Source organism: Platichthys flesus, chromosome 10 (genome assembly GCF_949316205.1).
Source record: "Platichthys flesus chromosome 10, fPlaFle2.1, whole genome shotgun sequence".
Classification (NCBI taxonomy): Eukaryota; Metazoa; Chordata; class Actinopteri; order Pleuronectiformes; family Pleuronectidae; genus Platichthys; species Platichthys flesus.
The window spans coordinates 7,578,119-7,593,302 of record NC_084954.1 but is presented as its reverse complement, the minus strand read 5'-3'; the positions used below and the strand labels follow the sequence as shown (position 1 = coordinate 7,593,302).

Below are 15,184 nucleotides of genomic sequence, written 5' to 3'. Positions count from 1 at the left end.
GGGTCACTGAACTAACGAACCCCTGATCTTCGAAGTAAATCGCGTCAGAGGCACATCCAGACTCTGATTGGCTGCTGCGGAGCTCCTCAGCTCATCACTATTGCGTAATTATGGTCAAAAACATGACATTAGAAATGTTGTAATTTATACAAATATTTCAAGTAAAATTCAAAAGGAACACATAACCGAAAAAATAAAAAAATGTATAAGGCATTTTTGATATTTTAAAGCTATTTAAATGTCTTTAATTATATACATGTACATTTATATTTAGTGCAGTCTCACAACAAAAGGAGACATATATATATATTTTTATGTATTTGTCATATATGATTATATATATATATAATATTCATATATGACAAATACATAAAAATATACTTATTATACACACATTTCTTCTGTAATATTAATACATGTCAGTTTTCCCTTTAATACTAATATGCAGCAAGCTGCCCCTTAAAGAACGCAGATTGCTGCTCGGCAGCCCTCTTGAGCCGCACATTTTTGACTAAGCAAGTCATCACCTGGCTGTACGCCTCATTGACTGTACAGCACACCTCATACCGGCTGAGGGATTTATCCAAACATGCATTCTACATATAGAAAACATATGTAGATATGGATTTAAGAATACTATGGTGAAGTTTTTCGCTTGAATGTGCCATTGCATGCAATCACAATTTAATAAACCATAACAAAAAAAAAAAAATCCAAAATCACATCAGATAACGGTTACTTTCCGTATAATGACCTATTCATTAATAAAAATAAATCCTCATGTATCTCGTAGGTCTGTATTTAGACAGAATTCCTGGAGGGCCAATAGATACTGGAGTCAAGTTCCCACAGGAACAAATATGCTTTTGAGTAAAGCTGAATAAAAGAAGATTAAAAACAGACGTTTCTTTGTTTAAAAAACACTCAGTCCCATTGGTTTGTTGTCAAACATTTAAATTATTTATTAACTTTATGGTAGAAACATAGATGATACAAAAACAAATGTTCAATAATACAACCTCTAGCTATGTTGATCATGGATTTCCAGTGTAAAACCAGTGCACATTTGGACACATGAACATTACTCTACATATGTACATTGTAGCAACAGGATATAAAACATTAGTAGAAAAATATCAAACAGCAATATTCAAAATTACAACATTTGTTCTAGCATCATCTAAAGAGTGACCTTCAAAAAACTGAGGCACAGATAATACAAAAGTTACATTAGAAAATTAAAAAAATAACTTATGTACGTATAAAATTCACACCATCAGAAAAACAATCTTCTTACAGCCTATATTAATTTCTTCGTGGGTGTAAGGCATGGAAAGTTTTGGAATGATGTGCAGACAGGATACAATCATACGTTCAGTGGACGGATTACTTTTGGTCGGACTGGAGAACAGATGAGCCTAAGAGAAAAAAATTAAAAATAAAACCCAGAATATCAGGAAAAGCAACAAACAAACTTTTCATCAAGATTTAATTTGCATAAATAGCAACAGCATTCATGAATCTTGACTTAAGTCAGCTGTGATCTGTAACTTTATGATAAAATATCAGTCATCATTCTTTACTTATAAAGGAAGAATGCTTAAAGTAAATCATAAATAAATGAATGAGATAAAACTGAACTATTGTACAGGCTAACATCAGTTATGTAATCAAATTTTGTTGTTGTTGCATAAATCAGTTCAAAAACATCCATTAGAAAACAGCTCTGATGGAAAAAAGACTAGAAGATTTATATTGGGGCTGCGTATCTGTCACTACTACATATGCTGCTCCTTAAAAATCCGAAATACAAAATTAGGGAAAGAAAATATGACAAAAAACAGACTGAAAATGACAGATAATATTGCAAAGGCAGGTTAACAGAACATCTTCAAGTGAAAATATTAAATTCAGTATAACCACAAAACGAGCAAATGCAGCTGCAATTGTATGTTGTCTGATGGTAAATAACCAAATTTTGCATCTACTACATCAGTTGTGGCTCATCATTATAGTTGTAGTATTATGTTATTGTTTTTGTATAATTCAGTGCATTTTTATTAAGAATTATGTATACATACACATTTTGAAATATATAAATTGTGATAAATGATCAAAGATACATTTCACACTTTTAAATAAAACAGAAGAGGGTAAATGAAGCACATGATGAATGAGCCAAACAGAAACCATAAAATAACCTTTGTGAAAATGCATAAATACAACAGCTCGACGGCCGATTTAAATCTCACTTGTCAGAAAGCCCCACACCAACAGGATGTCAGCTTGAAATAATTTCACATCAAACAAGTTTTCCTGTTAATTTTTAAGCAAAGTTTAAATCTCTGCAAGTTGATTTTTGTATGATTCTGTCATGTACTGAAATTAAAGACATTCAAATGCTTTGAAATATACTCAGCAGAAATGATCCCAAATGTGAATTAACAACAGCATGACACACAGGTATGAATTATACGAGAGTCCGAAACCTGGAGTGTTGTCACCTCTAATATCTGTTGCACTCCGTGACTGCTGAACTAATTGGGAGGAGCATTTATTGTTTGGTGGAGTGAGTCGGTTACACTCACACTCACCTGGACCGTTCAGGTAAAGTGGCGACAAGCAGCTCAGGTACAGCCACGTCCTGTTCTCCTGCAGCCAGCGCTGCCGATAACCAATCATATCACTGGAAGAGCGTGACCATATCTTCCTTTCCTCTTTAGCGAGTCTATGAGTCTTGCTTACTGGGTTGGGAGACGATAGAGCACAGATGTTTTGTGGGATATGATAACACCGTCCCAGAAAGCATAAGGGTGCCCATAACAACATAAATTTATTCCTATAATTACGAGTACTGTCTTGTACTGATCTCATCCGGGGAGAAAAAAGTGACCCAAGGAAAGAGGCGTGCATCTCAAAGCAATAACAAAAACACCCTGTGCGCACACGCTTTTTTGATTTGGTGCCCAGAACCCATGAAGCTGTGCTTGATAATGTGGGATAAAGGAGGATACTGTGAAATCGGTACCACTACCAGTGATGCTATTTCTTCCATTTTGGCCCATTCAAGTTTCCTGTTTTCACCCAACTTGTAGGTAAAGCTTCTCACCTTGCCTGGCTCCCACCAACCGTTGTTGGACTTTTTCTAGATGGTTGATATATTCTGTCAGTGATCCTTCTGGATCCTGAGACGCCCCCCCAGGATGCCCAGAGGGCAAAGTGGTACTGGAGTTCGACCTGAAGGAAGACGAAAAACAATAAGTTTTAAATGACTGACACAACTGTTAAGTCTTAAACTTAAATATTTCATGTCTCAAGTTAAAAGTCTCTTTGAAGAAGTGGGGACCAAACCTGTTGTGCAACCTGAAGGGTGATTTGCTGGGTGGGACGAGAGACGACACTGTGTCTCTGTTCACGGATGAGTTGTGATTTGATCTTGACTGCTGCTGTCTTAGAACTTCAGCTTTAGGCCCTGAAATAGACAGTAAGATATAAAAATCCACCCACTCATACAAACACAGACAATTGATGAATATTATGTTAAACTGGCTTCATCGAGCTGACCTGGCCCATGACCATTGACAGTCCCAGATACAGATAATCTTTTGATCGCTTTCTGCCATTTCCTGGTCAGGAACTTCATTCTGAAACACAGAGTGAGGGGTTACATTTTTCCACACACGATGTTGAGGTCTCTCAAACTACTTTTAAATGCTGGTAATTATATAACGCTACCTTGAGACCGCGATGACAACTCGTACAACAGCTCTAAATCTTCTGAGGGGTCGGTGCAGAGAGGAGAGTGGGGGTGAGGGCCACGCCCCCATACGAGCGATGACACACAGTGTGACCTGCTCACAGTCCTGGAAACCACCCAGCAGCAGCAGCAGGTAACGCTTCTGGTACACCAGAGCCTTCCTGAAGCTCTCAGCACGCAGGTAACGCTCATACAAACGCTGCACCTGCAAACCAGTAAACAGAAGACTTACGTCAGTGTCTTACAGCAACAGCACATGGACAATTGTAACAAGGTCGTTTGGCTGGTGGAAGTAACATTCATGGCTTAATTCAATTAAGATGCTTCATTCTGAGGTCAGTGCTCCCTTGATACCTTTTAACTGGTAATGTCATATTTTTAGGTAAAATAGAATATAAAAAACTGAAACAAATACAACAAAACACTTTCCAGGATTATGCAAATCTATTTGAGTTACACAAAACTCTGGAGTAAAACATGCGCGTATGTGTATGTGTGGGTCCATTTCCTACTGACCTTGCTGTTGCTGATCACGTCATTGATGGATCTGTTTTCAGTTTCGGACGTCACCTTGGCGAGCTCTTTCTCCGAGTGGCGCAGCTGTCGCTCCAGGTAGGCGAGTCTGTGTTTGTGAGTCGCTCTATCTTGACTCAACAATGTCACACGCTCCGTCAGCTCAGAGTTTTCACTTAACATCTTCTCAAGCAGAGTGGAAGATGGCGACGTGGCCGAAATCTACAGTGAGAACGATTTTTTTTAACATTTAACATTCAATAAAAGGTTTGTAGTTGTTACTAGTATAACCATCAATAATATCAACAACAGTGCTGTATGTGATAATTATAACCACTTGTTTACCTGCTGGTTTTGTTGTGAGCTGCCTGCCTGAGCTCCGTCAGTTTGGAGCTGCTGTTGTGTGGATGCAGGCTTGTGTTGTTGCCCTGTGGTCCTTCCAGACATCCTCTGAGCAGCCATCTCTCTCTCCTCCCGTTCCAGCTCTGCCAGGGTCTGTTGCAGCTCCTGCATTCGCTGCTGATCCTGCTTCCGCAACAACTCCAACTCACACTATAGTAAGAAATGTGTATCAGGTGTGCTTCTTTATCCTGAATGTGAGCATTGTATTCATGAAAGAAGGCAGTCCATTAGAGAAGAGTAAGAACTTTGTTAATATCTTACCAGTTTGTTATTGGTCCTTTCCTGACGTCTCTCCCTCTCCATCTGATCTTGCCGCCCCTTACTCCTTTCTCGCTCCCAATGCTCCTCCCTCTCCCTCTCTTTGTCCTTCATCAGTCTGAGTCTGTCCTTTATCTCTGCCAGTTCCACCCCAAGGCGTCTGGACCGCTCTCTCTCCTCCGCCAAAGTACTGCTGGCTTCCTGTTTCTGCTCCTTCAAGGTCTCCATCGCCACACGATGTCGAGTGGCGGCCTCCTGTTCCCTCTGCAGCTCCTCCCTCCTCGTCCTGTCCTCCTCTTCCAATGTCCTCCTGCTCTGCAGTAGCTCGGTCCTCATTTTGGTCATCACAGCTGCCAGCTCCTCCCCCTGCCTTCGCTCCTGCTCTAGCTGGTTGCGCATGTCAGAGAGAAACTTCCTGTCTCTGGCTGAGTCGGCCTCATGTCTGCGGCTAAGCTCATCCACCTGGCTGGCGCATCGGTCTCTCTCTTCGTCAAGCTTCCTGTGAGCGGCTGCAAGTTTCGAGTGAATCTCACATGAGCGAGATTCTGCTTCGGTCAAGAGACGCTGCAGTCGAGTCTTTTCTTTCAGGATGAGATCCTGTTGCTGGGCAGAACGTTGACGTTCATCTTCTAGCTCCTTCTGGGTGTCGTCTACCCGTTTCTCCAGCAGCTCACTGCGCGACTGTTCTATCTGAAGCTCACGTCTGAGGTTGCTGCATGCCACCGTCTCCTGCTCTACATGACCCTTCAGAGCCATGACCTCTGACCTCTGCTGATCGGAGGACACTTGCATGGCCTGGAGGGAGAAAAGGTGGGTCATCTTACAGAGTATTATCATAGATGAAGCACACTTTGGATTCTTAGCACTTTCTGATCTTTGACAACAAACACTGCAGAGCCATGATATTGGTTTTCTGTGATTAAGCTGAAATGTATATTGGATCCAGTATAAACGCTGCTCATCTTACCTCTCTCCTTTTTTCCTCCTCTCTGTCTTTACGGAGACTCAGAACCCTCTCCTGCTCCAGTTGTTGTTGAAGCTCCTGGACTCTGGTTTGCGCTTCCTTCAAAGCCTCTTCACCTTCTTCTACAGCGAGCCTAAAGAAAACCACAGCATTACTTTTCACCACTTTTTGAATAATTACATGGAAGCCTGTTTGTGTGACTGACAGAAATATGGTGAAGAGAGCCGTAGTTCAAAAATGCCAACCAATACCTAAAAATACATACAAACAACAAAAGATACACCCTAAATGAATGGATTATTTTTGTAAGTTAGGAAAAAAACAAGACATTTGATAAAGGGGAATTGACTCATGTCTGATATATAATGGGGATGGCTTCTGTCCTGTTGTACCTGAGTGATTGCATTTTGTTGTTTTGCTCTCGCTGGGTGTCATGAGCACATTGCAGTTGTTTCTGTCTCTCCTCCAGCGCTGCTTTCAGTTGGGATTCAACCTGTCCATCAGTCTGTAGCTGATCTCTCTGCCAGTCACTTTCACCCCTGTTGTCAGTCTGAGGGAGGAAGACAGAAGATCAGCAAAGATAGTCAACTGAAATTATGAGATGAGACACCAGTACATTACATTTATAAAGTAAAAGAAAAATAAAGTTTTACAAACAAAGGTTAAAAAACACCCAAATCTCACTGTAGAGGTTTGTAAAATCTTAATTCAAAACTACAGAGACTCACTTGTGTGTGTCTCTGTGCCATTCGACAAAGCAACTCTCGGAGAGCGATCACAGTCTCCTGCAGTGCCCTCTTCTCCTGCTGCCAGCTCATGGGGGGGTTGGAGGTTGATTTGTCCATTAGGGTGGAGCTATCTCCACAATGATACTGCGCCTGACTCGACGAGAAAGCTTTCAAGTCTGAGGCATGAGGTTGGGTTGAGGACGTGGCACGCCGCTGGGACAAGGTGAGAATTCTGCAGCTTTCTTGATAAACCTTTTTCAACAGATTCTGCAGAATGATAGGGAAAGAAACTTAGTAACAATTCAGACTGTGGAAGTTATAAATAGATTTACTGCCAAGTGTATATGAGGCCCACCTGAAGCTCAGGAGATAATAGGTCATCGCTGTAGCTCATGCTACCTGCCGCACTGTCTGTGTTCGCCGTCGGGTTCATTCCTCGACAGCGGAGATACTCAACAAACTGAGCATCCAGTCTTTCAGTCTGTTCAAGCTCGACTCTCAGCCTTGCACCCAACTCTGAACTCACATCTGAATCAAAAGAAGAGAACAGAAGAGTTAAGTAGATCAGCCTGGTGTAGGTCTACATTTTTTTCTTACTGTCCACAAACTGAGCCTACTCAGTTTGAGCACAGCTTTGGTAAAGCTTGTTCGTCTGACCCAAAGAACTCTATTTTGTACCAAACCTATAAAAAACACGTGAGTCAGACCCACCACTCCATTGACTGACAGACTCACTAGTTTATTTTGAGTCAATCACACACACACACACACACTGTCAATCTATGGTAAATTAAACTAGTACAATAAATCTGAATATAAAAATAGTCCCAGCAAAATACATGATTTACTCTTGAGTAACGTCTGCTAAAATATCAACAGTTTAAACAAATCTATATTACACATATAAAAGTGCCATCAGGGTTGCTTTATTTTCTTGGAGACATTTCATATCTCATCTTAAACGCAGACTGGCTGCCTTGACCTATCACCTGTGGATAGAAACCATCACATGGATAATTGAAAATCTTCACTGATAACAGTCATTCATGTGCAAATACTCACTGCTTCCATATCCATCACTGGCCCACTCTGGTGCTGAGAGGGAGGAGGTCGAGCCAAGTAGAGACGGAGGGTCTGTCAGATCAAGTCCTTCCAACTCGCGCATCTAAGAAGAAATTTAAAAATATTTATCTATATTTTAACACAACTAATACACAGGAGTTTCTTGCAGTATGACAATAAAATAGACTGTATAAAAGGGACAGATGACATACTCGATCGGTCTCCAGAGAGTCAAGCATGGAGAAGTTGTCAGAGACGGAGGCTGAGCCTGGGGAGCGGGTACTCCGTGTGGCTGGATCTGGAGTGATGGTCCGAGAGTGGGGGGGCTCCATCACAACCCTGGGAGAGGTCTTGTGTTGGGGCAGATCCAGGCCGGTGCTGTTCAGTACACTGAGCTCAGACAGACGGGAGCCCAGGACAGAGGTATGGAAACGCTGCAGGGTTCTGTCCTCGGAGCATTCGAGTTTCCTCAACAGCTCCGGAGAGCCCAGAGAGGCTTCGTCCCGAGAGACGCTCACGATGTCCTCAAAAGGTCTCTGAGAAATATCTGATGATAAAGAAATATTTAAAAAATAATTGTGAGAATGTGAGAGATTTTTCTGTTTCAGTTCCATGTCATAAAGGGCTAAGAGATTAACATAGTTTATATGACAATAAAAAAACTTCCCCATTCAATAATAGTGTAAAATTATTTCATAGTATAAAGACTCATTGAGTTTTACCTTTCTGTTGGTATCCCTGTTGATGATGAAGTGTGTCCTCCTGTTGACAGTGCTGTAGGAGTTGCTGTAGTTCTCTCTGCTGATAGGCTAGTTCCTCTTCCTGCACAGCCAGGTCCTCCTGCAGACGCCGGAGCTCTGACTTCAGCCGCTGGTTGTCAGTCTCCAGGGCGACAAGGGCACAGTCTTTGGTCTAAAACAGAGGATCCAACCGTTACATTCATAATACTCAGGACTAAAAGATTAACTTGAAGAGATATATGATCTGTAGTTAATATTGAGTGGTCAGTTAAATATTCCCACCCGTCCTTCCTCGTGTAGTTTCTCAGCTCTGGCTGCACTGGTGCTCAGACCCTGTTTCACTGTGGTAAGCTCCGTCCTCACAGCCTGATTCTCGGCTCTCAGTTTGATGAGCTCTTCCTCCTTCTGTCTCAACGCAGTGTCTGCTTTAGCCAAAGTCACCTCAGCATTTGTCTGATAAAAAGAGAAAGATCCACATAAGTATTGAGTGTCACTTTCCTGTACAGACATGTGAATTCATGCCCTACATTTTTCATTTTCTTTTTCCGTTTTTGCAGAGCCCTACATGAGCAGTAGATGAATGGAATTCAGTACTTTGCAGAGTAACAACATTTAATTTCGCACATGTCGTACACATCTACAACTAAAGCTATTATTGTATACTGTGGCCATTTGCCAAAAGCAGCTGTGCACCAGAACAATCAAAGTTTGAAAGAGTGCAAAGACAAGCAGCAGCAACAGAACTGATGTATTTCTTCTTTTGTTATCTATTTTATAAAAACCACAACTTGTTCTTACCACATCCTGCAAGGGTAGAACGCAGCGGAATAGAACAACAGAAACAAGAGCTAACAAAGATTTTCATCGTCCTTCCTCATTTTCATGTCACTTCCTCCGTGCAAGTTTCTGCCGTCTCGCTGTAACACGTCATTACGCAGCTAACTATAACCAGATGTGTTCTTGCCTGCACTTCCCTGTCTGGGGCCTTTTGAAGCTGGTTTACAGAGTTAATTGAATCCAGCTGCACCAAATTGCACATATACTTACAGATAGAATCCCCTAAATATGCCAATTTTTTCCATCACTATCCGTGAATTATTATTCAATCGGACATCAGTAAAATTTACCAAAATTCTTTCTCAAAATGTTAAAGTGATATGCGACAGAAAAAAAATCCAGAACGCACCATTACCACATCCTTCCACTATGTTTCCTGTTAATCCATCCAGTATTTTTGCTTTAATTTTGCTTAAACGCAAACCAACTGACACATAATCAGGAGTGAAAACATGACCTTATTGGGGGAGGTAAATATAATATGATTTATAAATCTCGAACAGATAACAGAAAACTAAGGTCCGCTGTTTACTATGAACTATGTATACAAACATAAGATGTCAAAAAGATTGGTACTTAAATAAAACATTTTATTTCATAATCTTTTAAGGTCGTTAACGTTGTATAACATTTTTATCTACAAACACTCACCAGCACCTCCGTTTGAGCCTCTTCTTGATTGGTTTCCTTCTCTCTGACTTTAACTGTCAGGTCCTGGATCAGGCTTTTCAATGAAGTCACTTCCTGCCTCAGCATCTCAGTTTCCTCCTGAAGTTGCTTCTCCTTACTCCGGAGTGCTTCACTTTCAGCAGAAAGCTCTTCCTTCACAGTCTCAAGCTTTTTAATCTTTTCCCTTTCAACAGCAACCAGTTTCTCCATATCAACCAGCTCGGCTCTCATCTCCTGGATTTGTCTCTCAAGTGTAAGGCTTGTTTCTCTGAGTACCTCCATTTCTAGTTCCATCTCCTGCTCTTTAGTTTTTAAACTTTCAATCTCTCTCAGTCGCTTTTGTTCTGCCTCTTGAAGATCAGTAACCAGGGTGTTAAGGTGAGCATTCTCCTCCTCAAATGATTTCCTCTCGTCCCTATCCTCTTCTACCTGGGCTTTCACCTCCTCCAGCTCGGCTTCCTTGAGGGTGAGGAGACCTTTGAGCTCATCTGCCTTTTCTTTCTCAGCTTTCAACCTCCTCCCCAACTCCTGCCCGTGTCCTCTGTACTCTTCCTCCTGGGTGAGCAGTAACCGCTCCAGTCCCTCTCTCTCTGCCACCGCTGTGTCCAGCTGACTCTGAGTGGCCTTGAGACGAGAGCGAAGGGAACGAGAGGCGGCAGAGTGAGTCAGACTGAGCTCTTGCTTCAGGCTACTCGGCCCTCCCCTCCTATCCTTTTCCTGGATGGTGTAGTGGTGAGGTTCTGGGCTGGGAGCAGGTGAGGGATTGATGCTGTCCCCGTCCTGAGAGTCGCTAACTTCATGCATGTTGGGGCCCAGTGTGGAGAGTTCTGCCTGCAGCGTGCTGATGACCTCATGAAGGCGCTCCTCTTCTTCCTCTTTGTCCTGACGCACTCTGGTTATTTCAGACTGAAGATGTTCCACCTGTGAGCGCAGATCCTCAAGGTCAACTTCCAAATCCTTTCAGGAAGATTAGAAACGGACAATTCGATTTTACATCAACACCTCATTGGCTATATTCTCACACTGTCTTCATGTATCTGTGTGTTTACACTGACCTTGTTGTCCCCGGTGAACTCCAGCTCCTGTTCTAATCTTTGGATCTCATTGTTGAGGTGATCGATTTCCTGGTTTTTCTCCTGGAGTAGAGCTGAGGGGAGGGTCTCTTCATTTACTTCCTCCAACTCGCTTTGCTCTTCCTTCTCCTCCTCAAGTATTTCTAGATTAGATACAGTCTCCTGCAAACAAACAAACAAAATTAATACTTAATCCAGAATAGCCGACTTCCTGTTGCTTTTTTCACGATGCTCCCTGAGACTTTTTTGTGTGTCCGGTCATGATACACGTGTTTACCGATTTTCGCGAAGATCGGTGAAAGCAAGAGTAAGGGGCTTTTTTTTTTGGGGGGGGGGGGGCGCTGTTCAGTTTTTGCCACGCCCATTTCAAATTACTCCAGAATTTGTAAATTATCACCACTTCTGAGGGTAAGAGGTAAATGTCAGGAGAATTACTATCTTTAGAGAACCCTTCTTATATAAGTATTAGATTTTCATAATTAAAGAATAAAATTTCTAACGCACAGTATTAGCATTTGGACATTGGAGTGGTTGTGGGCTGTGTATCTAGATACACAATCTAGATCAAAGCATCTGAGAGGGAGAGATTAACACCACAAATAGATAATGATTTGGTGTAAAAACAATGTAGTTCTTACCTTCAGTGCAGCAATCTGCTCTTGGAGCTCATTGACATGAGCTGCATTCTGATTGGTCACCGACTCCAGCTGCAGTGTGAGGTGTTTTAGTTCAACTTCTTTGATGGTCAAGTCGCTGTGCACATTCTCCAGTTGGCCAAGCAGAACCTCAACCTGAAATGCACATTATTTAACATCAACAGGGATACTATACAAAGTTTATTTACCTTTCTGGATACCTTTCCCCATTTGAACCAGCAGGTGGCACTGCAGCCAAATGTGCAAGTAAAAACGCTAAATAATTGCTGCTACTTTCCACCATCTTTTTATCAAATCCTACTGACCTCTTGCTCTTTGGTCTGTAGACTCTGCTGAGCAGTGTCAAGGGCATCCCTAAGCTCCTGGGTGGGGTCACGTGTGTTGTCATGGTAGCTGTGTCTCATATCATCCAGTTTGGACTGCAGGGCGGAGATCTGAAGCCTGCTGGACAGCTGCTGCTGCTCCAGGGCTTGCTTATCCTGGAAGGAGGAGATGAGGGAATTCTTGAGAAAAAAGTGAAAGTGCACACTTCTCTAAACTGAAAGTGTTAATCTGTTCTTACTTGTGTGAGCTCCTGCTCTCTCAACTTTGCTCTGTGAAGCTCTTGTTCAAGTTGACCAATAGATCGGTTACTCTCAGCAGTGTTGAGCAGCGCATGCTCCAGTTCTCTGATTCGCCCGGCTAGCTTGTCTATCTCCTCGTTGCGTTCAGTAAGGTCACGCTGGGCCTGCTGATTGGCTGCGAACAAGGAAGCCTGGTCGTCCATCTTGTCTTTGATGACAGCTTGTAGACTTTCCACCTGCAAAGACATACCAGGGACCAAGTTTGAATAACAACTTTTAAAACTTTAATGGGGGAAAAAAAGTGTTGGGAATGGAAATTATGATTCGTAGCAAAAAACAAACAAAGCCAAGCCGTATCCGCAGCCACTGGTACCAAACACTGAATGAAGCCGCTCCAGAGAGCAGTGACATGGAGTGAAGGACAAATGAAGTACAAACCATGCAAATGAATGTTAGCAAACAGAAAATGAAATGGTCGATGAATTTTGGGCAAATGCAAGAAGCACGGAAATTACTCTAATATGGATGATTGAGTTAAAGGAATAATGCACAACATGCACAGGAGTCAGAGGAGCTTAGAGAGGGAGACTACGGTTTCATTTTTTGTTACCTGCAGAGCCAAGTCCTCAAACTACAGCAATCAGTTCAGCACAGGAGTAAACACATGGTAAAAGTAAGGCTTATTAACAAACAAACAACACATTCATCATGTCAACTTCTGTGAGTAGATCTATAAATGTTTCAGTTAGTGCATTTATCATCCAATCAGCAAAACATGAGCAAACTCATCACAGCAACCATGTATAAAAAAAACATTGAAACTGAAACTTAGTATCTGTCAATATCTCACAAAAAAAGAAAAGAAAATGTCTACACATTTGGTTAATCATGTAAGTATGCTGTTTATATATTATATATTAACACCAATGTCAAGGTGACCCGTACGCTCTATGCAGTACATCATTAAGTAGCCTTTATGAAAACCTTATTGGAGAGGGTCAAAACATCCCACAGATGCCTGCCATCTGCCTGAAAGGATAAACTGCTTGATTCAGGCGACAACTACTATTTAAATCCAGTAGTCTGTCAGCAACAGCTGCAAATTGCACCGCAGCCAAGATAATGATGAAAACAAAGCAGCCTAGTCTGATTTAAAGAGTAAGTTTGATCCATAGTTTATCATTCTGATCTTCTCAAATTAAATATTTGTGCAGGGAATAATGCTCATGACAGAGTTAGCACATCGAGTGGTAAGGTCACAAAATGGTGCTTGGTGGTTAAAAAGTCCCCCCCCATGCAGTATGTACACTTCCGATCAAGATGATGGGCCTCACCCTGTGTCCTTTGTTATCCACACCGGCCGTTTGTCTGAGTTGGGCCTCCAGCCTTCGGATCTCCTGTTGGAACTCGTCTCTCTCATGTTCACGCTCCACAGCTTGCTCCTGTATTTATAGGAATTAATTACATGTTAGAATGTCCACTGCAGTAAGCAATGACAGGAGGACCTGTCTCTGGCACTCTGAAATAACACTAAAATGAATCTGAAATTAGTTTAAAGGGTTGTATAAACAATTAAAGGCAAGCTAAAAAAGTAGATCAATTACATTTTAGCGTCACATTATAATAAACATTTAATATATCGAAACATTCACCTCTATAAACTGACGGTCGTGTTTTAGCTGTTTCTCCAGTGCTTGGACACGCTGGTTGAGGTCTTCAGTGTGAGTCTTGTTGTGCAGCTCCGTCTCCAGGCCCTTGGTTTCCTGCTCTTCCAAATATCTCTCCAGGTCCCTGAGGCGCTGAGACAGAGACCTGTGGTCCCGCTCCGCCTGCCGCTGCAGGTCCAGTCTATCTTGGGTCAAAAGCTCCGTCTCTGCTAGTAGAGCTTCAAAAATGAGAGAAGAAGGTGAGGCTGACTGTTTCAGCGTAAATACATGGATGCTAAAGAATTTTGAGCAGGAAAGACAGAGATGTTACTGAATAAATTCTTAACAAATCTGATCTAAATCATTGTTATAGAAGTAAAACAACAACAAATAACACAGCACGCCGAGTGTCTTCCCTACAAGCTACTGACGAGGGTAGAGTCTCAAACAGCAACCTCACACTTCACTGCAAATATACTGCAAATTCATCCCCCACCCCCCAACACACACACACTCCACTCTGACCCACAAACCTGCGTCAGGATCTAAATTCAGCCCATGGCCTACGGACAGAAGATGCATCTGAGCACAGACATTACATAAGAGTATGATTAAGCTACAGAGGTTGTGTGACACTTTATTCTGTAATTCACAAGTTCTACTTCCACTCACCTTTCTCTCGATCCCCAAGACCGGCAGAGAGATGCTCCTTTTGACGTAGGAGAATTGTGTGCTCCTCACTGAGCTCCTGGTGCTTCAGTCTTAGGCTGTCCAGCTCCCCAGTGATGCTCCCCATCTTATGCAGCTTCACCTTAAGATCCTCCAGCTCCTCAACTAGTCTCTCCTCTTGAGCCTCCCTCTGCTGGAGACACTCCTCTAGGACCACTTTCTCTGCCATATAGCCATCTAGGAGCCCTGAACACAAACAGAATAAGGTAAGAAAAATACATAATATGCTTTAGCTTCTTGTGCTTAACATCATAACAGATGGATTATGTTTAAACTTCAGTTCAAGTGATGAAATTGGAGTATGAGCAGGAGAGAACAGCGTTTTAAGGATCAGTGGATTAACAACTGTAACTTGGCAGCAGAAGATGAGTCAAGTGAAGCAAAGCCAATGAGGATGCAGTGCTCACCCTCGGCCTTATGGAGCTCCAGCTCGAGTTGACTCTTCAGCTTTGCGTCCTGATCGAGCTGCTCCAATAAGAGCTTGTGCTGCTTAAGGAGCTGGGCGGAATCTTCTCTGCCCTGAGAGAACTTCTCCTCCAGAGAAAGGTGGACATCTTGACTCTGCTCCAGCTGGAAATAAATGAGAA

At 42.3% G+C, this 15,184-nt stretch overlaps 1 protein-coding gene across 3 annotated transcripts in view; it reads right to left on the bottom strand.

Annotated features, from left to right (window-relative positions):
* Positions 1-937: 937 nt before the first annotated feature.
* Positions 938-15,184, bottom strand: part of pcnt (pericentrin) — a 33,241-nt gene continuing 18,994 nt past the window's right edge. The window contains exons 34-60 of one of the 3 annotated variants that reach the window (XM_062397011.1): positions 15,005-15,167; positions 14,541-14,783; positions 13,875-14,107; positions 13,557-13,664; positions 12,833-12,853; positions 12,222-12,458; positions 11,965-12,138; positions 11,642-11,794; positions 10,986-11,165; positions 9,913-10,887; positions 8,707-8,877; positions 8,407-8,596; positions 7,897-8,231; positions 7,685-7,787; positions 6,978-7,150; positions 6,623-6,889; positions 6,287-6,444; positions 5,898-6,027; positions 4,934-5,725; positions 4,616-4,822; positions 4,274-4,492; positions 3,736-3,962; positions 3,565-3,644; positions 3,352-3,472; positions 3,110-3,237; positions 2,595-2,744; positions 938-1,418 (exon numbers count right to left, since the gene is read on the bottom strand). In XM_062397011.1, the coding sequence (XP_062252995.1) occupies positions 1,387-1,418; positions 2,595-2,744; positions 3,110-3,237; positions 3,352-3,472; positions 3,565-3,644; positions 3,736-3,962; positions 4,274-4,492; positions 4,616-4,822; positions 4,934-5,725; positions 5,898-6,027; positions 6,287-6,444; positions 6,623-6,889; positions 6,978-7,150; positions 7,685-7,787; positions 7,897-8,231; positions 8,407-8,596; positions 8,707-8,877; positions 9,913-10,887; positions 10,986-11,165; positions 11,642-11,794; positions 11,965-12,138; positions 12,222-12,458; positions 12,833-12,853; positions 13,557-13,664; positions 13,875-14,107; positions 14,541-14,783; positions 15,005-15,167 (5,970 nt within the window). In that variant the 3' untranslated portion in view covers positions 938-1,386. The remainder of the gene's footprint in view (positions 1,419-2,594; positions 2,745-3,109; positions 3,238-3,351; positions 3,473-3,564; positions 3,645-3,735; positions 3,963-4,273; positions 4,493-4,615; positions 4,823-4,933; positions 5,726-5,897; positions 6,028-6,286; positions 6,445-6,622; positions 6,890-6,977; positions 7,151-7,684; positions 7,788-7,896; positions 8,232-8,406; positions 8,597-8,706; positions 8,878-9,912; positions 10,888-10,985; positions 11,166-11,641; positions 11,795-11,964; positions 12,139-12,221; positions 12,459-12,832; positions 12,854-13,556; positions 13,665-13,874; positions 14,108-14,540; positions 14,784-15,004; positions 15,168-15,184) is intronic. The other 2 variants (XM_062397013.1, XM_062397012.1) reach the window with 2 other exon arrangements.